Below are 14,432 nucleotides of genomic sequence, written 5' to 3'. Positions count from 1 at the left end.
AAGCTGTAAAGGGTATCTTCACATCTTCTGTGTGTGTTGAATGCTCCCTCAAGCAACCATTAGGACCATTCCAACATGATTCTTCCTTCCCATCTTGGATGGCCAACCACCACCACCAGTTACTTAATTTTTGAGTGTTTACCCTCCTGGGGATGTTTATACCCCCTAAAGACACAGGCATCCACCCCACTAAGCTGGGGATCTTGGCACAGGAGACTCATCAAGAGGCCAATTCTACTACACAAATGAGTTGGGTTTTTTTCAGCTGCCTATACAGGGATTCTCAGCGTTTCACCTGGTACTGTGCAGATCCACCACAGCATCATGGTACTGCAGCATGTGCCAGACCCTCTGTAAGAGTGTGCTGTCTCTCCATGTCCACAGAACAGGACTGATGCTTTCTGAAAATACTGGAGTCACGGCACACATTGACTGTACAGTTAAGGATGCAAAGGTGCTGCCTGACAGCTCTGGAGCTTGGGATTTATGGCAACCTGGTCAGAATTATTTTCCCTGTGCAAATACAGAAAATTCCCAAATGCTACTTGAAATTTACCATGAAGGATGGGAAAACAAAACAAAACCAACCAAATAAACAAACAGAAAACCCAAACTGGAACTTTTGCAGGGGAATACAAGAGAACTGGCAACCCTCTTTACAACCAACCTTTGGGCTTAAGTCAGAGGCAGAATCCAATTCTCCAGGCTCAACCATAAATCTGTTTTTTAACTGTTTTCTAACAGTTACACCCAATTAAGCGGGAATTTTACAGCCTGGTTAACCCATGCAGCTCTTGCTCAATTCTGTTCTTTATGCTGAATGAAACAACTGCACTTGGGGAAAAGAGCTGCTGGTGAGTCTTAAACAGCTGCTTTTTAACAGGTACTACTGGAATGCAGGGAAGGAAAAGGTTTCTCAGGCAACCTTTACTCTGCAACTTGCTCCCATTTGAGCATTTGAATTCTAATATTCTTTAAAAAAATTAAAAATTGTTTTTTTTTTTTAAATACATGGTTTGTTACTTTGAATTTAAACTTCTGAACCAATTGATGAAGGGGCCATATGGGAGATGCTGGGAAGCAGGAAGTACCCAAAGGCATGCTTCTCTAGAGTGCATACAAGTAGAATTCCTCAATTTTATCGGTGTGTCATATTTTAATAACCAGGATATTTCCAATTCAACAAGTAGTATACAGGAATACACGGAAAAGTAATGGCATTTGAAAATTATCTGTGCACATACTTATTTGAATTATCATCATTTACTCTCCATCAGTGCTAAAATCACCTTCATCCTGATGAAAGCTTGACTTGTCCAACTCTTACTTGAACATATGCATTGAAAGCTTCTGGAAAAAAAAAAACAAACAACAAAATACCCCAATCCCTCAAAACTAATAAAAACAAACCCACAGCCCTAGACTCTACAGTTTCCCTGCAGTTATAGCCAAAAGACCTCAGGATAGGGTCCAAGAAAGCATAAATATAAGAAGTTTCGGTAGTCTGACAGAGCTCCTTTCACTAAACAGCAGAACTAATAATTATGGCCCAAAGCAACAAAATATTAAGAATGTACTTTGAATTATTTTCTTAAATCTAGATTAATACCATCATGCCTACTAGCATTGTTAAAATTGCTTCATTTTCTTTGAATTAACTGCTGTACTTCACTTTTCAATGCAATTTGGATCATGAGAGATGTCTTCTATTTTAACAGAATCTGAATCATTATCAATCAACCACTCAAGTCAGAAAATGCTGGCTCCTTTATTTCCTCCATCATTGTAATTTCCATCTTATAGGAAGGATTCAGGTAAAAACAAGAGCTATTTCTGTAATACAAGGTTATATACTATTACAAGAACAACCACCAGTTTACAGTTTTTAATGCCTACATCATTTTCAAAACTCCATGTCTGCATAATCAGAAATAAAAAGGATCATAGAGAGATCAACTAAGTAACAATTAACAAAAAAAAAGTTGTCACTGAAAAAAGCTGTCACTGTCCACAGGAACCATGTCTAGTCACGTTTTCAGTCAGTCAGTCAGCTAGCTGAGGGTCATGTCATTACTTAGTTTCTGTAGAAAAAACACAAGTACAAAAATAGTATCAAAAAGCAATATACCTAATTTATTTCAAAGTACGTATTATAAAATATAATAATTACAACAGCATATAAATAAGGCTTTCAATATCTTTAGAAGGATAATTAACTAAAGTTTTAAGCATGCTTCTCTAACTTTTAAAGAAGTGCCTCTTACTCTGAGCAGTGTGTAAAAGTCAGCATTTTTTCTGCAGTACACTGTTGATACAAAATAGAGCTATTTTTTTTCTATGTATATCACAGCTATGATATAATTACTTTTAAAAAACATTTTTGCAGAGCAGTATTAACATCACACATATTAACATCAGGATTTTACTAAAGGAAAGGTTTAAGTCAAAAAAATGAATGCAAATGAAATCAGTGATGCAGCACTTCTTCCGGACAAGAATAACCAAAGACAAAAATAACCAAGTTTTTTACGACAGAATATTTTTTTTTTTTCCAACTTAGTAACTAAATAATTATTTAAAACACCCAAGTTTTTTCAGCAGGGGAAAAATGCAACGAATCTATTTGCTGTGGATGAAGTCAATCAGCAAAGAGTATCAAAAGCCACAGAATTTTGCTCCACGTAGCTGTGTCCGGCATTTCTAACACAACACTAATTAGAAACTCTGCTTTCTAAGGACTATTTTGAAAGTTTTAGAAAGACATTTTGGGTGGGTTTGGGGTTTTTGTTTTCTTTGCTTGTGGGTCTCTTGTTTAGTAGTTTGGGGTGGTTTTTCCAGTGGTGGGGGTGGTATTTAAACAGAACTACAAGGTAGCAATGAAGAAGTTAACTTGAATGCCACAATGCATTCTTCTGACAGATAGCAAATTCATCCCTTCCTCTTCTATTTTTGAATGACACAGTGTGTGTAACTGGCATCAGACACTGCAGTGAGCTTTTCACAAAATACCCCAAGTAACACAAAGCCCTGAGTGAAGAGCACAAGCTGGTCAGCAAGATTTTTAAGACAGGTCTGCTTTTAGCAACTGCCTAGAAGTAGACACTGGAGTTGTCTTCTCAAGCCCACACTGATTTAAAGCAAGATAGTTTGAAGTGATTATTTCACCCATTAATACTTACTTAGCATAAAAGGGGACATCACACCCCAAAAAACTTACATTAGAACTTAAAGTAGTGAAGAGAACCCTACTGGTCTGTATTTCCATCTTTTCTCTGCTACTTTTAACTATTCACATAAACAATTGAATTTTCATTGACTTGTAAGAGACCAGAGCCTGTAAAATTCATTAGGCGGATTAGTTCAGAATATTAATAGATGTGTATTCCAATTTGCCTAATAAAATTTGTTGCAAGGTAACCAAAAGTTCTTATAGTCAGAAGTTTGCATTGTAAAAGCATTATGAGTAGCATACTGTTACCATAAAACCTTTTTTAAGGTACTATTTTGTAAATTGTATTTTAAAAAAGGTTGTTTGCATAAGAAGGTGTTGGGGCAAAACTTCAAATGTGTTAAAGAAATAAATATTTTACTTAATTATTACACTGAATGACATTTATTTTCATAAAGATTCTAGAATTCAAAGGTCTTATAATGAATTTTCATCAGAAAACCTTGTATAGAAAAGACTATTTCAGAAATCCAGTCACCTTGTTAGAGACTAAAGACAAGCAGTACAACAGGACTTTAGAAAGGATTTTTTTGTTAAGACGCAATGATTTCTTTAAGTGAAAACTCACAGAAGTTTTAGCTAGGAAGGTTATTTCCTACAGCTAAAACTCAAAATGAAAAAAGTTAGTATTCTCACATTTTAAAAAAACTCCACAACTATTTCAGAGGTAGGGAGAATAGCATTCTCTTTTCACATGCACAATTAAACACTTTAATTAAAAGCAAAATATAAGCTTCCAAATTACTGCAAAGCTGTCAGTCAGTTCAGTGCAAAGTCAGGCAGTGGGAAAATCACTTAGATGGGCAAGCCATTTTGAAAGGCAATCTTTCCTTTTAGGTACCACTTCATTTGAATTTGAAAAACCAACTAAAGGACAAATGAACATGTAATTCTGTCTCTCTATCCTGAAAAGAGACAGATGCCAAGACAACCTGCTACAAACTTGGAATCAAGAACCTGGTGTATGAAAAAATGGGGATAAATAATTTTTCCAATTTTGGATGCATGTTGCATTTACACTTCTCCAGTAAAAATTACACAGGGCAGACCTGGTATTATACCACCCTTCACATCACAGTTATTCCTGTAGGGACACAGAGGCTGGGCTTTTATTGCTGAAAGCAAAAGTCACATTAAAAACAAAATGTTGTACAAAGATAAGAGCATGGGTACAAGTTATTTGAAATTTCATTCACCAAATCTGATGATTAAAAAAAGTTTCAGTTTAGTTTTAGCTATAATTCCATGCAGAAAAAGAATGTCCAGAAATCCAACTTATTAAAACAAAACTTGTGTATAAAAACTAAGGCCATGTTTAGTATCTGCTGCTTATCAAAAGAGCAACATGGACGTTCTTAGAAGAAAAGGAGAAAAAGAACACTTTGGGCAAAAGCTTTTTTGGTCTTTGCAACTCTGGGGTCACAAAGAACATCTACACAAAGAAAGGTACAAGGAGTGAAGCTTAGAGAGAAAATACTGATGCAAAGACAGTCGTGTTATTTTTTGAATTAGTTAAATCAAAACTTCGTATCCCCTAGGAAGACAGTATGGTACTGGAAATATCTGGAAGCTATAGCAATATTTGAGAGTTATTTTGTAGAAAAAAGGGCTTAGGCTTTTCTCCCCCACTATATTCTCCTTTGGCAATGGTCCTAATGCTGAAAAAAATTAAAAATAATTCAAAAATGTGATGAAAGTCAATATACCTTGAAGCAAAGCAATGTTTTAAAACAATTTAATTTTGGTCTCTGAAAGCAGCAAGATACAAAACATCTCCAGGAGTGATGTTTCACAGACCATAAGCATAGAATAATAAAGTTCTCAAACACCTATCTCAATTCCTGCACCACAGGTTCTGCTATCACATACTTCAGCTACACCTGATTTCTGAGAACACAGATGACCCAAATATCCCAAACTTTTGGTTTCACCTGACAATCTTACCTGTCCCCCCCATCCTATTTTAACTTACCCTGTCACTCCTCTGCCCTTCAAAGGCTCAACTTTTCATCTTTAACCAATGCCACTGAGGGCATATGATAGTAATGAAAAAAAGACACACACAAGCTTATGTCTGTTTCATTGTTTATTTTTGCATACTCTTTTCAATGTCAACTGATTCTTCCAAGTACAAAAGTGATATTTCTATGAACATCCAGATTGATTTTTATCAACTGGTTCATTTTTTCCCACGAATTATAAAAATTGATTTTTATAAAATAAAGTGCGCGTGTGTATATATATATAAGCATACACACACCCATATAACATATATGTATGTGTATACACACACAGATCTATCAAAAATTCTATTTCAATTTGCTAGCTAAGAATAGATTTAGAGTTTATCATTATATGTTTGTATTATCTAACGTCAAAATCTTTGCCTGTCACTATTTCAGGTAGCTGGACTCCAGGGTGGGTAAGAGCTCAGGCTGGGTGGGGGGTACTCACCTGCTCAGTAAGTTCTCTGGCGCTTGTTGGGCTCCTCCGAAGGTGAGTCTGCCAACCTCACTTTCAGCCTCACACCATTCACAATCTTGCCATGTAATGCAGTTATGGCCTCGCTGGCACTTGCTCTGTCTGCAAATTTTGCATAGCCCACATTTTTTCCAGCCACAAGATAAACACTTATCAATTGTCCAAAACGACTGGGGGCAGGGGGAAAAAAAGAAAAGGTAATTTACAGATTTTCCTGCAACATTTCCAGTCTGAAGCACATGTGATTTGTTAACTGCAAAAACAGTATTTTATATCTATGCTCCCAATTTGTATATTCCCTTCTCTTGAATTAGGGGCAGAAGTACAAATGAACACCAGAAGTTCACAGATGTTTTCTATGAAATATTACAACAGAACCACAAATATCAGTGATTTCTGTCTTATTTAAAAGAATATGTAAAGCTGATCAATACTGCAGTCCCCAAACACTAAATGGCACTAAATGGCACTCAAAACACCCCACAAAAACAAAACAAGAAAAAACCCCAAACCAACCGAAAGTAAGACATACACACCCAAGCCAGCAGAAAATTTAGAAGCTGAATCTGCATCTCAGTTAAATGAACTTGCTTAGTGTGATTTATCTTTGAAAAGGTCTCACTGAAATGACTAAGAAAGCAAGCACTGCAGCTTCAAGGAAAAATTGAGATTTTTTTTTTCTATTTTTAGGAGATTCTTACAAAGATCCTTAAATAATTTTTTTTTTTAAATAGTCTGCTTGCTTCTTACTGAAGTTATACTGAAGTGTCAAGACTTAGGTCCATAGCCTTTTCCTCCTCCAGCATCTGATTAAGAAAATCCACTGTATCATATAGGTACAACTTTGACTTTCACGTAAAATGTTTTCCTCTCCTGAATCTTTTAAAACATTTTGGCTTTCTGAAGATTTATTGCAAATTCAAGCTATTAGAAAAGGGAAATGTCTCTTTTTTCAAGAGTATACTACAAATTAATAACATAAAAGACTGGAGAACTGCTAATTACAGATTTTTTTAAAGATGGCATAAATTATCTCAAGTCTTTGCTCCACACAAGGAGATAGAAAGAACAGTTGAAATAGTGTTAGTAGGATGCAAGCCATTATTGTGTATCAGGAAAAAAAACCAACACCCTGCACTTGTTCTCCCTAGGTTGCTGTGGAAATTTATCGTAATAGTTAAATGCCTTACAAAAATAAGTAAAAGAAAACATGCAAAATTAATTAGGAGATAGTAACTGGAAGTCAGAAATTTATTTGTTAAAAATCTACATTAGAAGACTAGACATTTTACTTCAGATTAAGTAAATTTATAATAAAGCTGCTATACTGATGATGCTGCAGATATGCTTCAACGTGAACCCCATTACACACTTCTTTCAAAAAGTAACTGTCACCTACTGTTCATTTATGACTTCAGTCACTGTGCACTGCCTTTTCTGGAAAGGGTTTTAAGGCCCTCTTTTTTATTTTCAATATTTACTTTCAATATTTCAGTTTGTTTCCTTTTTGTTAGGGAACACTTATTTGTAAACAGAGTCTTACCAGAACACATCCTCCAGTACATTTACAGGTAAAGGATGAGGATGAAAAAGTATGAAAAGCCTTTCCTTCACAGAAGTGTCAGGTGGAACCTTTTTTTTGGGTGGTGGAAGTATGGCATCTGTTTGGGGCTGCAGCAACTGTGGGCCAGAAGTTCCTCCAAATGCTTGCTGAAACAAGGGAAAAAAATGCAAGTATAAGTTGAACTTATACTTGGTGGTGGGGGGGCAGAGGAAGTAATTTTACCTTTCTTACCATTTTTGTTCCATTACAGGACATAAATCGGCCCTGTGAGTTCTAATCTTCATTACTTTATTTACTTATCTCATTAAATTGGACAATAAATTCAAGTAAGGTCAGCCACCGTTCCAGGGAATAAAAATGCACCAACCAACCAGAGGTACGTCTTAAAAATGCAGCACGTAAAACAGTTTGCAGAAGCAAGCGAGCAGTGCTCTTTATTGGCATATGTGAAGTTTCTTACAGCAATTCAGAAGAATACCAACAGCATCCATGACTGGAACTTACAGGAGGCGTCCTGTACTGCTGAACCATCGCGCTGTTACTGCGCAGCGCTGACGATACCTGCGCTGTCACCAGCTGTGTTGCCATTTTCCTGATAAGGCTGCAAGCAGAAGTGATATTAAACTATTTTAAAGAAAGAGCTAAGTTACACTAATCTTAAATTTAGCAAGAAAAAGTAAGCTCTAATATACATCAGAGTATCTCTAGAAATCTGTAATGTCACGTAGATAATGAAAATCAAGACAGGCTTTCGTGACAGCCTATGGAGTGATCTGAAAGCCTTGCATGCTAGCTGCAACTCACTGAAAACATTAATTCATTACCACTTACACAAAAATACTCTTTGGTGTTTTTAAGACTCGAGGGGGGAAAAAAAGATTAAATTATCTCTACAAGAGCCCACTACATTTTGTGAGGAATGCCTAAAAAGCAAAACAGACAAAAAAAAATTCACCTGTTTTGGTAAAGAACACAGAGATTCAGTTCAGAGATCAAAATATTACCATAGAAAGCTTACATTCAGCTCTCATTTTCAGTGATTTTTCTTTGTTCTGTTGCAGAGTAAGAAAAGGCAATTGCTCTTTTTGCATAGATACGCAGCCTGTATTGTAAGACCACGTAGGAATTAGTGAAGAATGAAGGTTGCAAAGAACATTGGTTTTAGTTCAGATCAGCCACGCACTTCTGAAGTGCATCTCTCCACTGTCCCTCCTTACTGTCTTCATCTCCAGATCTGACATGAACTAGACTCCTTTAGGATGAAACTAAGGCAAAACACTCCCTGCAGGAGAGTACTTTAGCTGCTCCAAATTGTACTGGACATTCAAAACACAGGAAGAAGTCAGAGATGGTCAAACACCTGAGAATTCCCCAGACTGTGCCAATATCAGATCCTCGGCACCCAGAAGTTTTACTCTACATATGTGCTTCACAAAACTACTACTTACACTACTGCAAATACAACCAAGATATGAATTACATAACTCTGATTCTAATTCATAAACCTCATCAAAACTACATTCCAGCCTTGTTACATGTTACACATACATTGACAGATTCTTGCCAAATCCTAGATTTTTCCATAGTATCTTAAGAATATGTATTTTAATATTTTCTTTACCTACCAAGATTACCAAGTTTCAAAAGGCTTATTCTAAACTATTCAAGAAGAAAACCCCAAACCAAACAGTTTCAGAAAATACTATTGGCAAGTAGGGCACAAGCTCACAGTGATACTGACATTATGTCTTACGTTAAAAATGTGTTTATTTTATATTTTGCTCTCCAGAACATAACTTACAACTTCGTAAATTGTACTTACTCTGAGCTATCATTCCCATCTTCTAGGAAAATGACAGTTAGTCGATTTCCAGGAGGATACTCAAACCCATGTAGTTTGTACTTGGCATATATTGCTGAGGCAGCCGTGCTGTACTGAATCACGGCATACCCTGCAAGCACAGTGCACATAGTGTCAGCAGGAAACAGGTAAATCCTCAGAACAAACTACACTCACATAAGCAATACATTCAAGCTGCAAATCAGCCATGGACAACATAAAATTCTTAAGTCTTTTTAGTACACATCATTATTGCTTCACTTTTATTTGTAAAGGAAGCTTCAGTGAAATTTACTAGTGACGGATGAGCTGTATTAATGCTAGCTTGAAAAACTGGAAGTAAAACCATAAAAGTGAAAACACATCTTCCTCACTACTCCAGAACTAGTAACAAAATGCAATTATCCCATCAATAGTGAATTTCAAGAACTGTAAAGTTAAAATGTAACTTTCTGAATCATTAAAATTTCAAGTTTCTTGGAGAAGAGACCACTTCCATACTTGTCTCAGTAGCAGAAAAACAAGACTGAAACCAAACAATCTTTCAATAGAAAATATGATCCATTTTGGAATTATTTAATCCCCATTTACCCATGTCAACTTCTACACGCACATATATTTCCGAATGAAAAATTCCAAAGATCTGTTTAGAGAATATTTTACTTTAATGTCTAATAATTTCTGAAACTTCTTCATTTATTCTGCCTCAAACTACTAATTTGAATAAAACCCACTTATCATGACTTTGATTCCATCCTTGAGTTTTTGTTATCTGAAAGTGAAGATACAAGCCCTTAAGAGCTATGTGTAAACAGGAGTTCAAACAAAACTGAATTTTTGGGTGTATGCAGTGATAGCAGCAACCACTGCTTGTTTCCAGCAAGTGTACTGTATTTTACAGTGCAAATTACTTAAGTACAAGGGATTCCCTTCAGAGAAAAAAGACAAAACCCTTTTGTACTTTTACTTACCACTATTAGTATGAGGGTCTCTCTGAACATCACAATACTCCAGACCTGGAACTAAATCGAAGAGGGCGAACAGCTGCTCTTGAATAAAGGGGAGCCGAGATATCACCGACAGGCGCTTGGAGACTGGTTCTTGAATCCGGGTCTCAGCTTTTTCAAAGCTACAAAATTCTGGTTGCATACCTCAAGAATCAACAAAATAATCTGAGTCATCATACTTGCATGCCTTCATTTCATGCATATGTTACATTTGACTTTTAAAAGTAATCCAAGTCAATTATATACTAGAGGTCACATGTTGATTTCACCAGTGCAGGTCACAAAATAATTGGCCAAGCAGAGCAAAGCAATCCATAAAAGTAGAGAGACTAAATGCCCGGCTAGTTTCTAACTTCAATATCCAATCTGCTATTTAAGCGTTGACCTAAGCTGACCTCCGTCAGCTTCCCTTCCTCCAAACCACATTATTACTTAGTGACCATACTGGAGACTACAAATCATTTTTCGTGTAAAAAGCTGTGACTTACAAAATGGAAGCGTATTTCCTCTTAGTTCTGGCCTCATGGTATTACTGTAATAATCGTGTTCAAAAGTCTCAGATGACTTATTTTTAGGTTCAGCCAAAATGGCCCTGTAGCCTGAAAGAAACAACCACACACACAACACCTCAGCACATCTCAGTTATCTGACCAGGCTCACAGTCTTCAAGTTCCATATTTAGAAACATATTATTCAGAAAACCCAATAAGTACTGGCTTTAGAGGAATAACTAAATTATAATTCTTGAAGTCTGTCCAAATAATTTTGTGAAAGTTAACAGTTTTCAAATGGAATTACTCCTACTAACAAGTTAGGCATGACAGAGGCCAACTGCCATGAGAGTAACTGAGCACTGGCACAGGTTGCCCAGAAAGGTGATGGAGTCTCCACACATGGGGATATTCAAAAGCCACCTGGACATGGTCCTGGGCCACCAGTACCCAGGTGACCCTGCTTGAGCCAAGTGGTTGAGCAAGATGACCTCCAGAGGTCCCTTCCAACTTCAACCATTCTGTGATACTTAGCAGGATTCTGAGATGCTCCAGAAGCCATCACCTGAACTTCTGTGCTAAAACAGTAGTTTATGGATGTTTCACACTGATCTAGGTTTTGCTTTTATGAAAGAAAGAGGTATTATGCTCAAGCTATCCAACTAATTTCATTTTAATCTCACAGCAAAAACGAAATACAATTTGACTGCTAAGTAATCTCAGGCTCATATTCCTATGCACAAATGTAATTTCTGTAGAACCACTTACACAGAACCACCACACACATTACTGAGGAAAAAAAAAAACCTAAGAAAGCCATAAAAAAATCAGAACAACAACCAACCACACCCACACCCCAAGCTGTTTATTTGTGATTAAGCAACACTGAACAGGAGGTAGGACTGGAAGACAGCTGTTAGGCTTTTGGGAAAACCTTTCTTCTCCTGGAAGAGCAAAGCCAATTCCCTCTGCCTCGCCTCCAAAGTCTTGTGCTTCCAGCCCCTGACATCTTGCCACCAGCCTCACTCATATTCATTACCTTTTGGTACTAGAGCATAAGTGACAAATTATAGAATCACAGAATGGTTTGGGTTGGAAGGAAACTTAGAGATCACCGAGTTCCATCCCCTGCCTTGGGCAGGGCCACCTTCCACTACACTAGGTTGCTCAGAGCACTATCCAACTGGCCTGGAACACTTCCAGGGATGGAATATCCACAACTACTGTGGGCAACCTGTCCCAGTGCCTCACCAAGTGGCTGGCAATAAATAAAGCATACAAAGTCTTTCACTCTGTAACAGATAAATCGTGACACTAAACAAAAACAAGCACTCTTCCCCTCATTTCAGTTAGCATGAATTTGTTCTTAAATAAATGTGATCACAACAGAGTCCTTATGTATCATAAAATATATTTTATATAATAATTAATTTTGTATCAAATACATTTGATTAAAACTGCCTATTTGCAAGGACAAATTAAATATTTTCCTGTGTATGAAGCCTACACTGCAGGCCAATAATAATGCATAAAATGGACTCTGTGTCTATTTCCAAACTCTTCTCACTGATCCTGCTTGCAGTTTGGTCCTGAAAAAACATAATCAGGTGATTGTTCTCAATGAATGTGAACAATGCTATTATTTATTTGCAAGAAAACTTTGTCTCAACATGTTTCTGCATCATGAATAATTCACCTGCAAACAAAACTAAAAATTAAAGGTATATTATGATGATACACTTATTGCAAAAACACCTTTAAAGAATTCACTTGGATTCTTACTTCGATCACACTCTTCAATTGCTCGGGCAGCTTGCGATGGTTTCAGGTACCTGACATAGCCCAAACCTTTACTTTCTCCAGTAGTCTTGTTTTTAATAATGCTGCAGTATTCAATGTCTCCATACATCTAGAACAATTAAAAAACATATTAATTTCCAATATTTGAAAACCATGAAAAGTTCCATGTGCTATGCCCTTCTAATAAATTTAGAAAAAGGCATTTTAAAATAACAACAAACAGCGAATCAGAACCTTAAACTTCTCCCGCAGATCCTCCTCCGTGTAGGTTTTTGGTATCATAACAAAGATTCTTGTAAGCTCCTCATCTTCAAGGTCTCGGTGGCTTCCAGAAGCTCTTGACTGTGCAATGAATACCTAATGAAATAATTACATAGATACCAATTACTGGCAAAAGGGTCTAAGACACATACCAGCAAGTAAGAGAAATAGTTCAACTGTCTTTGTATTTATTGTTCACATAAGCTGCCTTAGCATGGAGAGAAAAGAACACCTGTGACCACCTGTGATAAAAGACCTACAAATACAATAAATCCCAAACAGGACAGGGGCCAGAGAAGTTCCTTACTGAGGATAATGAGGAATGATGAGAAATACCACTGCTGATTCAACAGCACTGTCAACATCACCGGTGACATGTCAGGTAGCAAAGAATGCATTATTGTAACAGGCCTAGTACAGCAATAGTAGAAACAGATAAGCAAGCAAGCAAGAAAGCCTGGCAGCTTAATAAAACTGGGCGACTGCAGTTCACTGCTCAGCCGGGCCAAAGTTTACAGCTCTACTGCTCTGTGAAGGATCATAGTTTCTCATATCTGTTACTCTTAAAATCTTTTTTAGTTATTGAAATAAATTTCATCTCCGAAGTGCACACCAGAAGACAACCAAGAAAAAAAGCCCAAGTAAATCACAAACAAAAAACAAAGAAACAAAACCAAAACAACCAAGTAAGAAAGACTCTCGAAGCAATCCTGCTATGCAAAAGTAACAATTGATGTCACAGAGCTCTTAATTTATTTTGCTAGCAGCCATACAAGGGTGTGAGGAATACAACTCAGATATTTTGTTTTTTGATGGCAAGCTCTCAGAAAAGATTTCACTGACTCAATTGTAAAGTGAAACACATGGCATCGTCCTTCAGTCTTCAAAGACATTCATACTTTCTTAGTACTTGGTGAATAGGAAAGCAAATCAGGAAGCGGAAAGCTGGCAGAACAGTTCCATACATTGAAAAAAAAAAAAGTCTTGAAAAGGGTTCACAAGCTACAAAACCAATATAAAACCTACTAGCAAAACCAGCTCTATTTATTCGCAACTATTTTGCTTACAACACTTGAAATACACAAAAGAACCTTTGTCACAAACGCCCCCTCACTTCCGGGTGCGGCATTTCGCGCAGGCCTGCTCCAGCTCAGGCCACCCGCGGGATCTCGGGGAGCGGCCAGGCCTCACGACAGCCGCGGTGGATGTGCCCGGGAGGGGCCGGGCCCGCCCCGGCAACACGGCCAGGCAAGGCCGGCGAGGCGGCCGCTCCCCGGGCCTGCGCCCCGCCCGCGGCTCCCGCTGCCCCCGCCCGGCCCGGCCCGGCCCGGCCCGGCCCGGCCCGGCCCGCCCTCCGAGCCCCCCGGCCGCACCTTGATGGGCTTGCTGTCGGGGAGCAGGCTGCGGCCGTGCATCTCCTCCATGGCCCGGCAGGCCTGCGAGCTGCGGGCGAACTTGATGAAGGCGATGCCGCGGGACTCGTTGGTTCGCCTGTCCCGCAGGAGCCAGATGTTCTGGATGTCCCCGAAGGGCGAGAAGCGCTCCCGGATCAGCGCCTCGCCGGTGTCCTTGCCCAGTACCACGAAGACGCGGCTGTTGGGCGGCTCGTCCAGGCACTCGGCCGAGAGGCGGATGCCGCTGCTCTCCTCCATGGCGGGGCTGCTGAGTACTGCAGGCTTCTCCCGGGGTACGGCAGGGAAGTGCAGCAGCTCCTTTTCCGCCGCGGATCCAGCGCGCCCGCCCCTTCCGCCGCCCCTTC

At 38.4% G+C, this 14,432-nt stretch overlaps 1 protein-coding gene across 1 annotated transcript; it reads right to left on the bottom strand.

The window, feature by feature from the left end:
• Window positions 1–1,749: 1,749 nt before the first annotated feature.
• Window positions 1,750–14,411, bottom strand: RBM45 (RNA binding motif protein 45). Its single transcript, XM_068195986.1, has 10 exons — window positions 14,047–14,411; window positions 12,647–12,769; window positions 12,395–12,521; window positions 10,610–10,720; window positions 10,086–10,265; window positions 9,097–9,226; window positions 7,779–7,875; window positions 7,254–7,420; window positions 5,684–5,880; window positions 1,750–2,081 (listed from the first exon to the last, which is right to left on the bottom strand). Exons 1-9 carry the CDS (start codon window positions 14,323–14,325, stop codon window positions 5,688–5,690), a joined length of 1,407 nt encoding a protein of 468 aa, XP_068052087.1. The 5' UTR covers window positions 14,326–14,411; the 3' UTR covers window positions 1,750–2,081; window positions 5,684–5,687.
• Window positions 14,412–14,432: the final 21 nt, after the last annotated feature.

The sequence above is a fragment of the Anomalospiza imberbis genome, chromosome 7 (assembly GCF_031753505.1).
Source record: "Anomalospiza imberbis isolate Cuckoo-Finch-1a 21T00152 chromosome 7, ASM3175350v1, whole genome shotgun sequence".
Classification (NCBI taxonomy): Eukaryota; Metazoa; Chordata; class Aves; order Passeriformes; family Viduidae; genus Anomalospiza; species Anomalospiza imberbis.
Note: the sequence above shows the minus strand (reverse complement) of the source record. Positions and strands in the feature narration are given on the sequence as shown.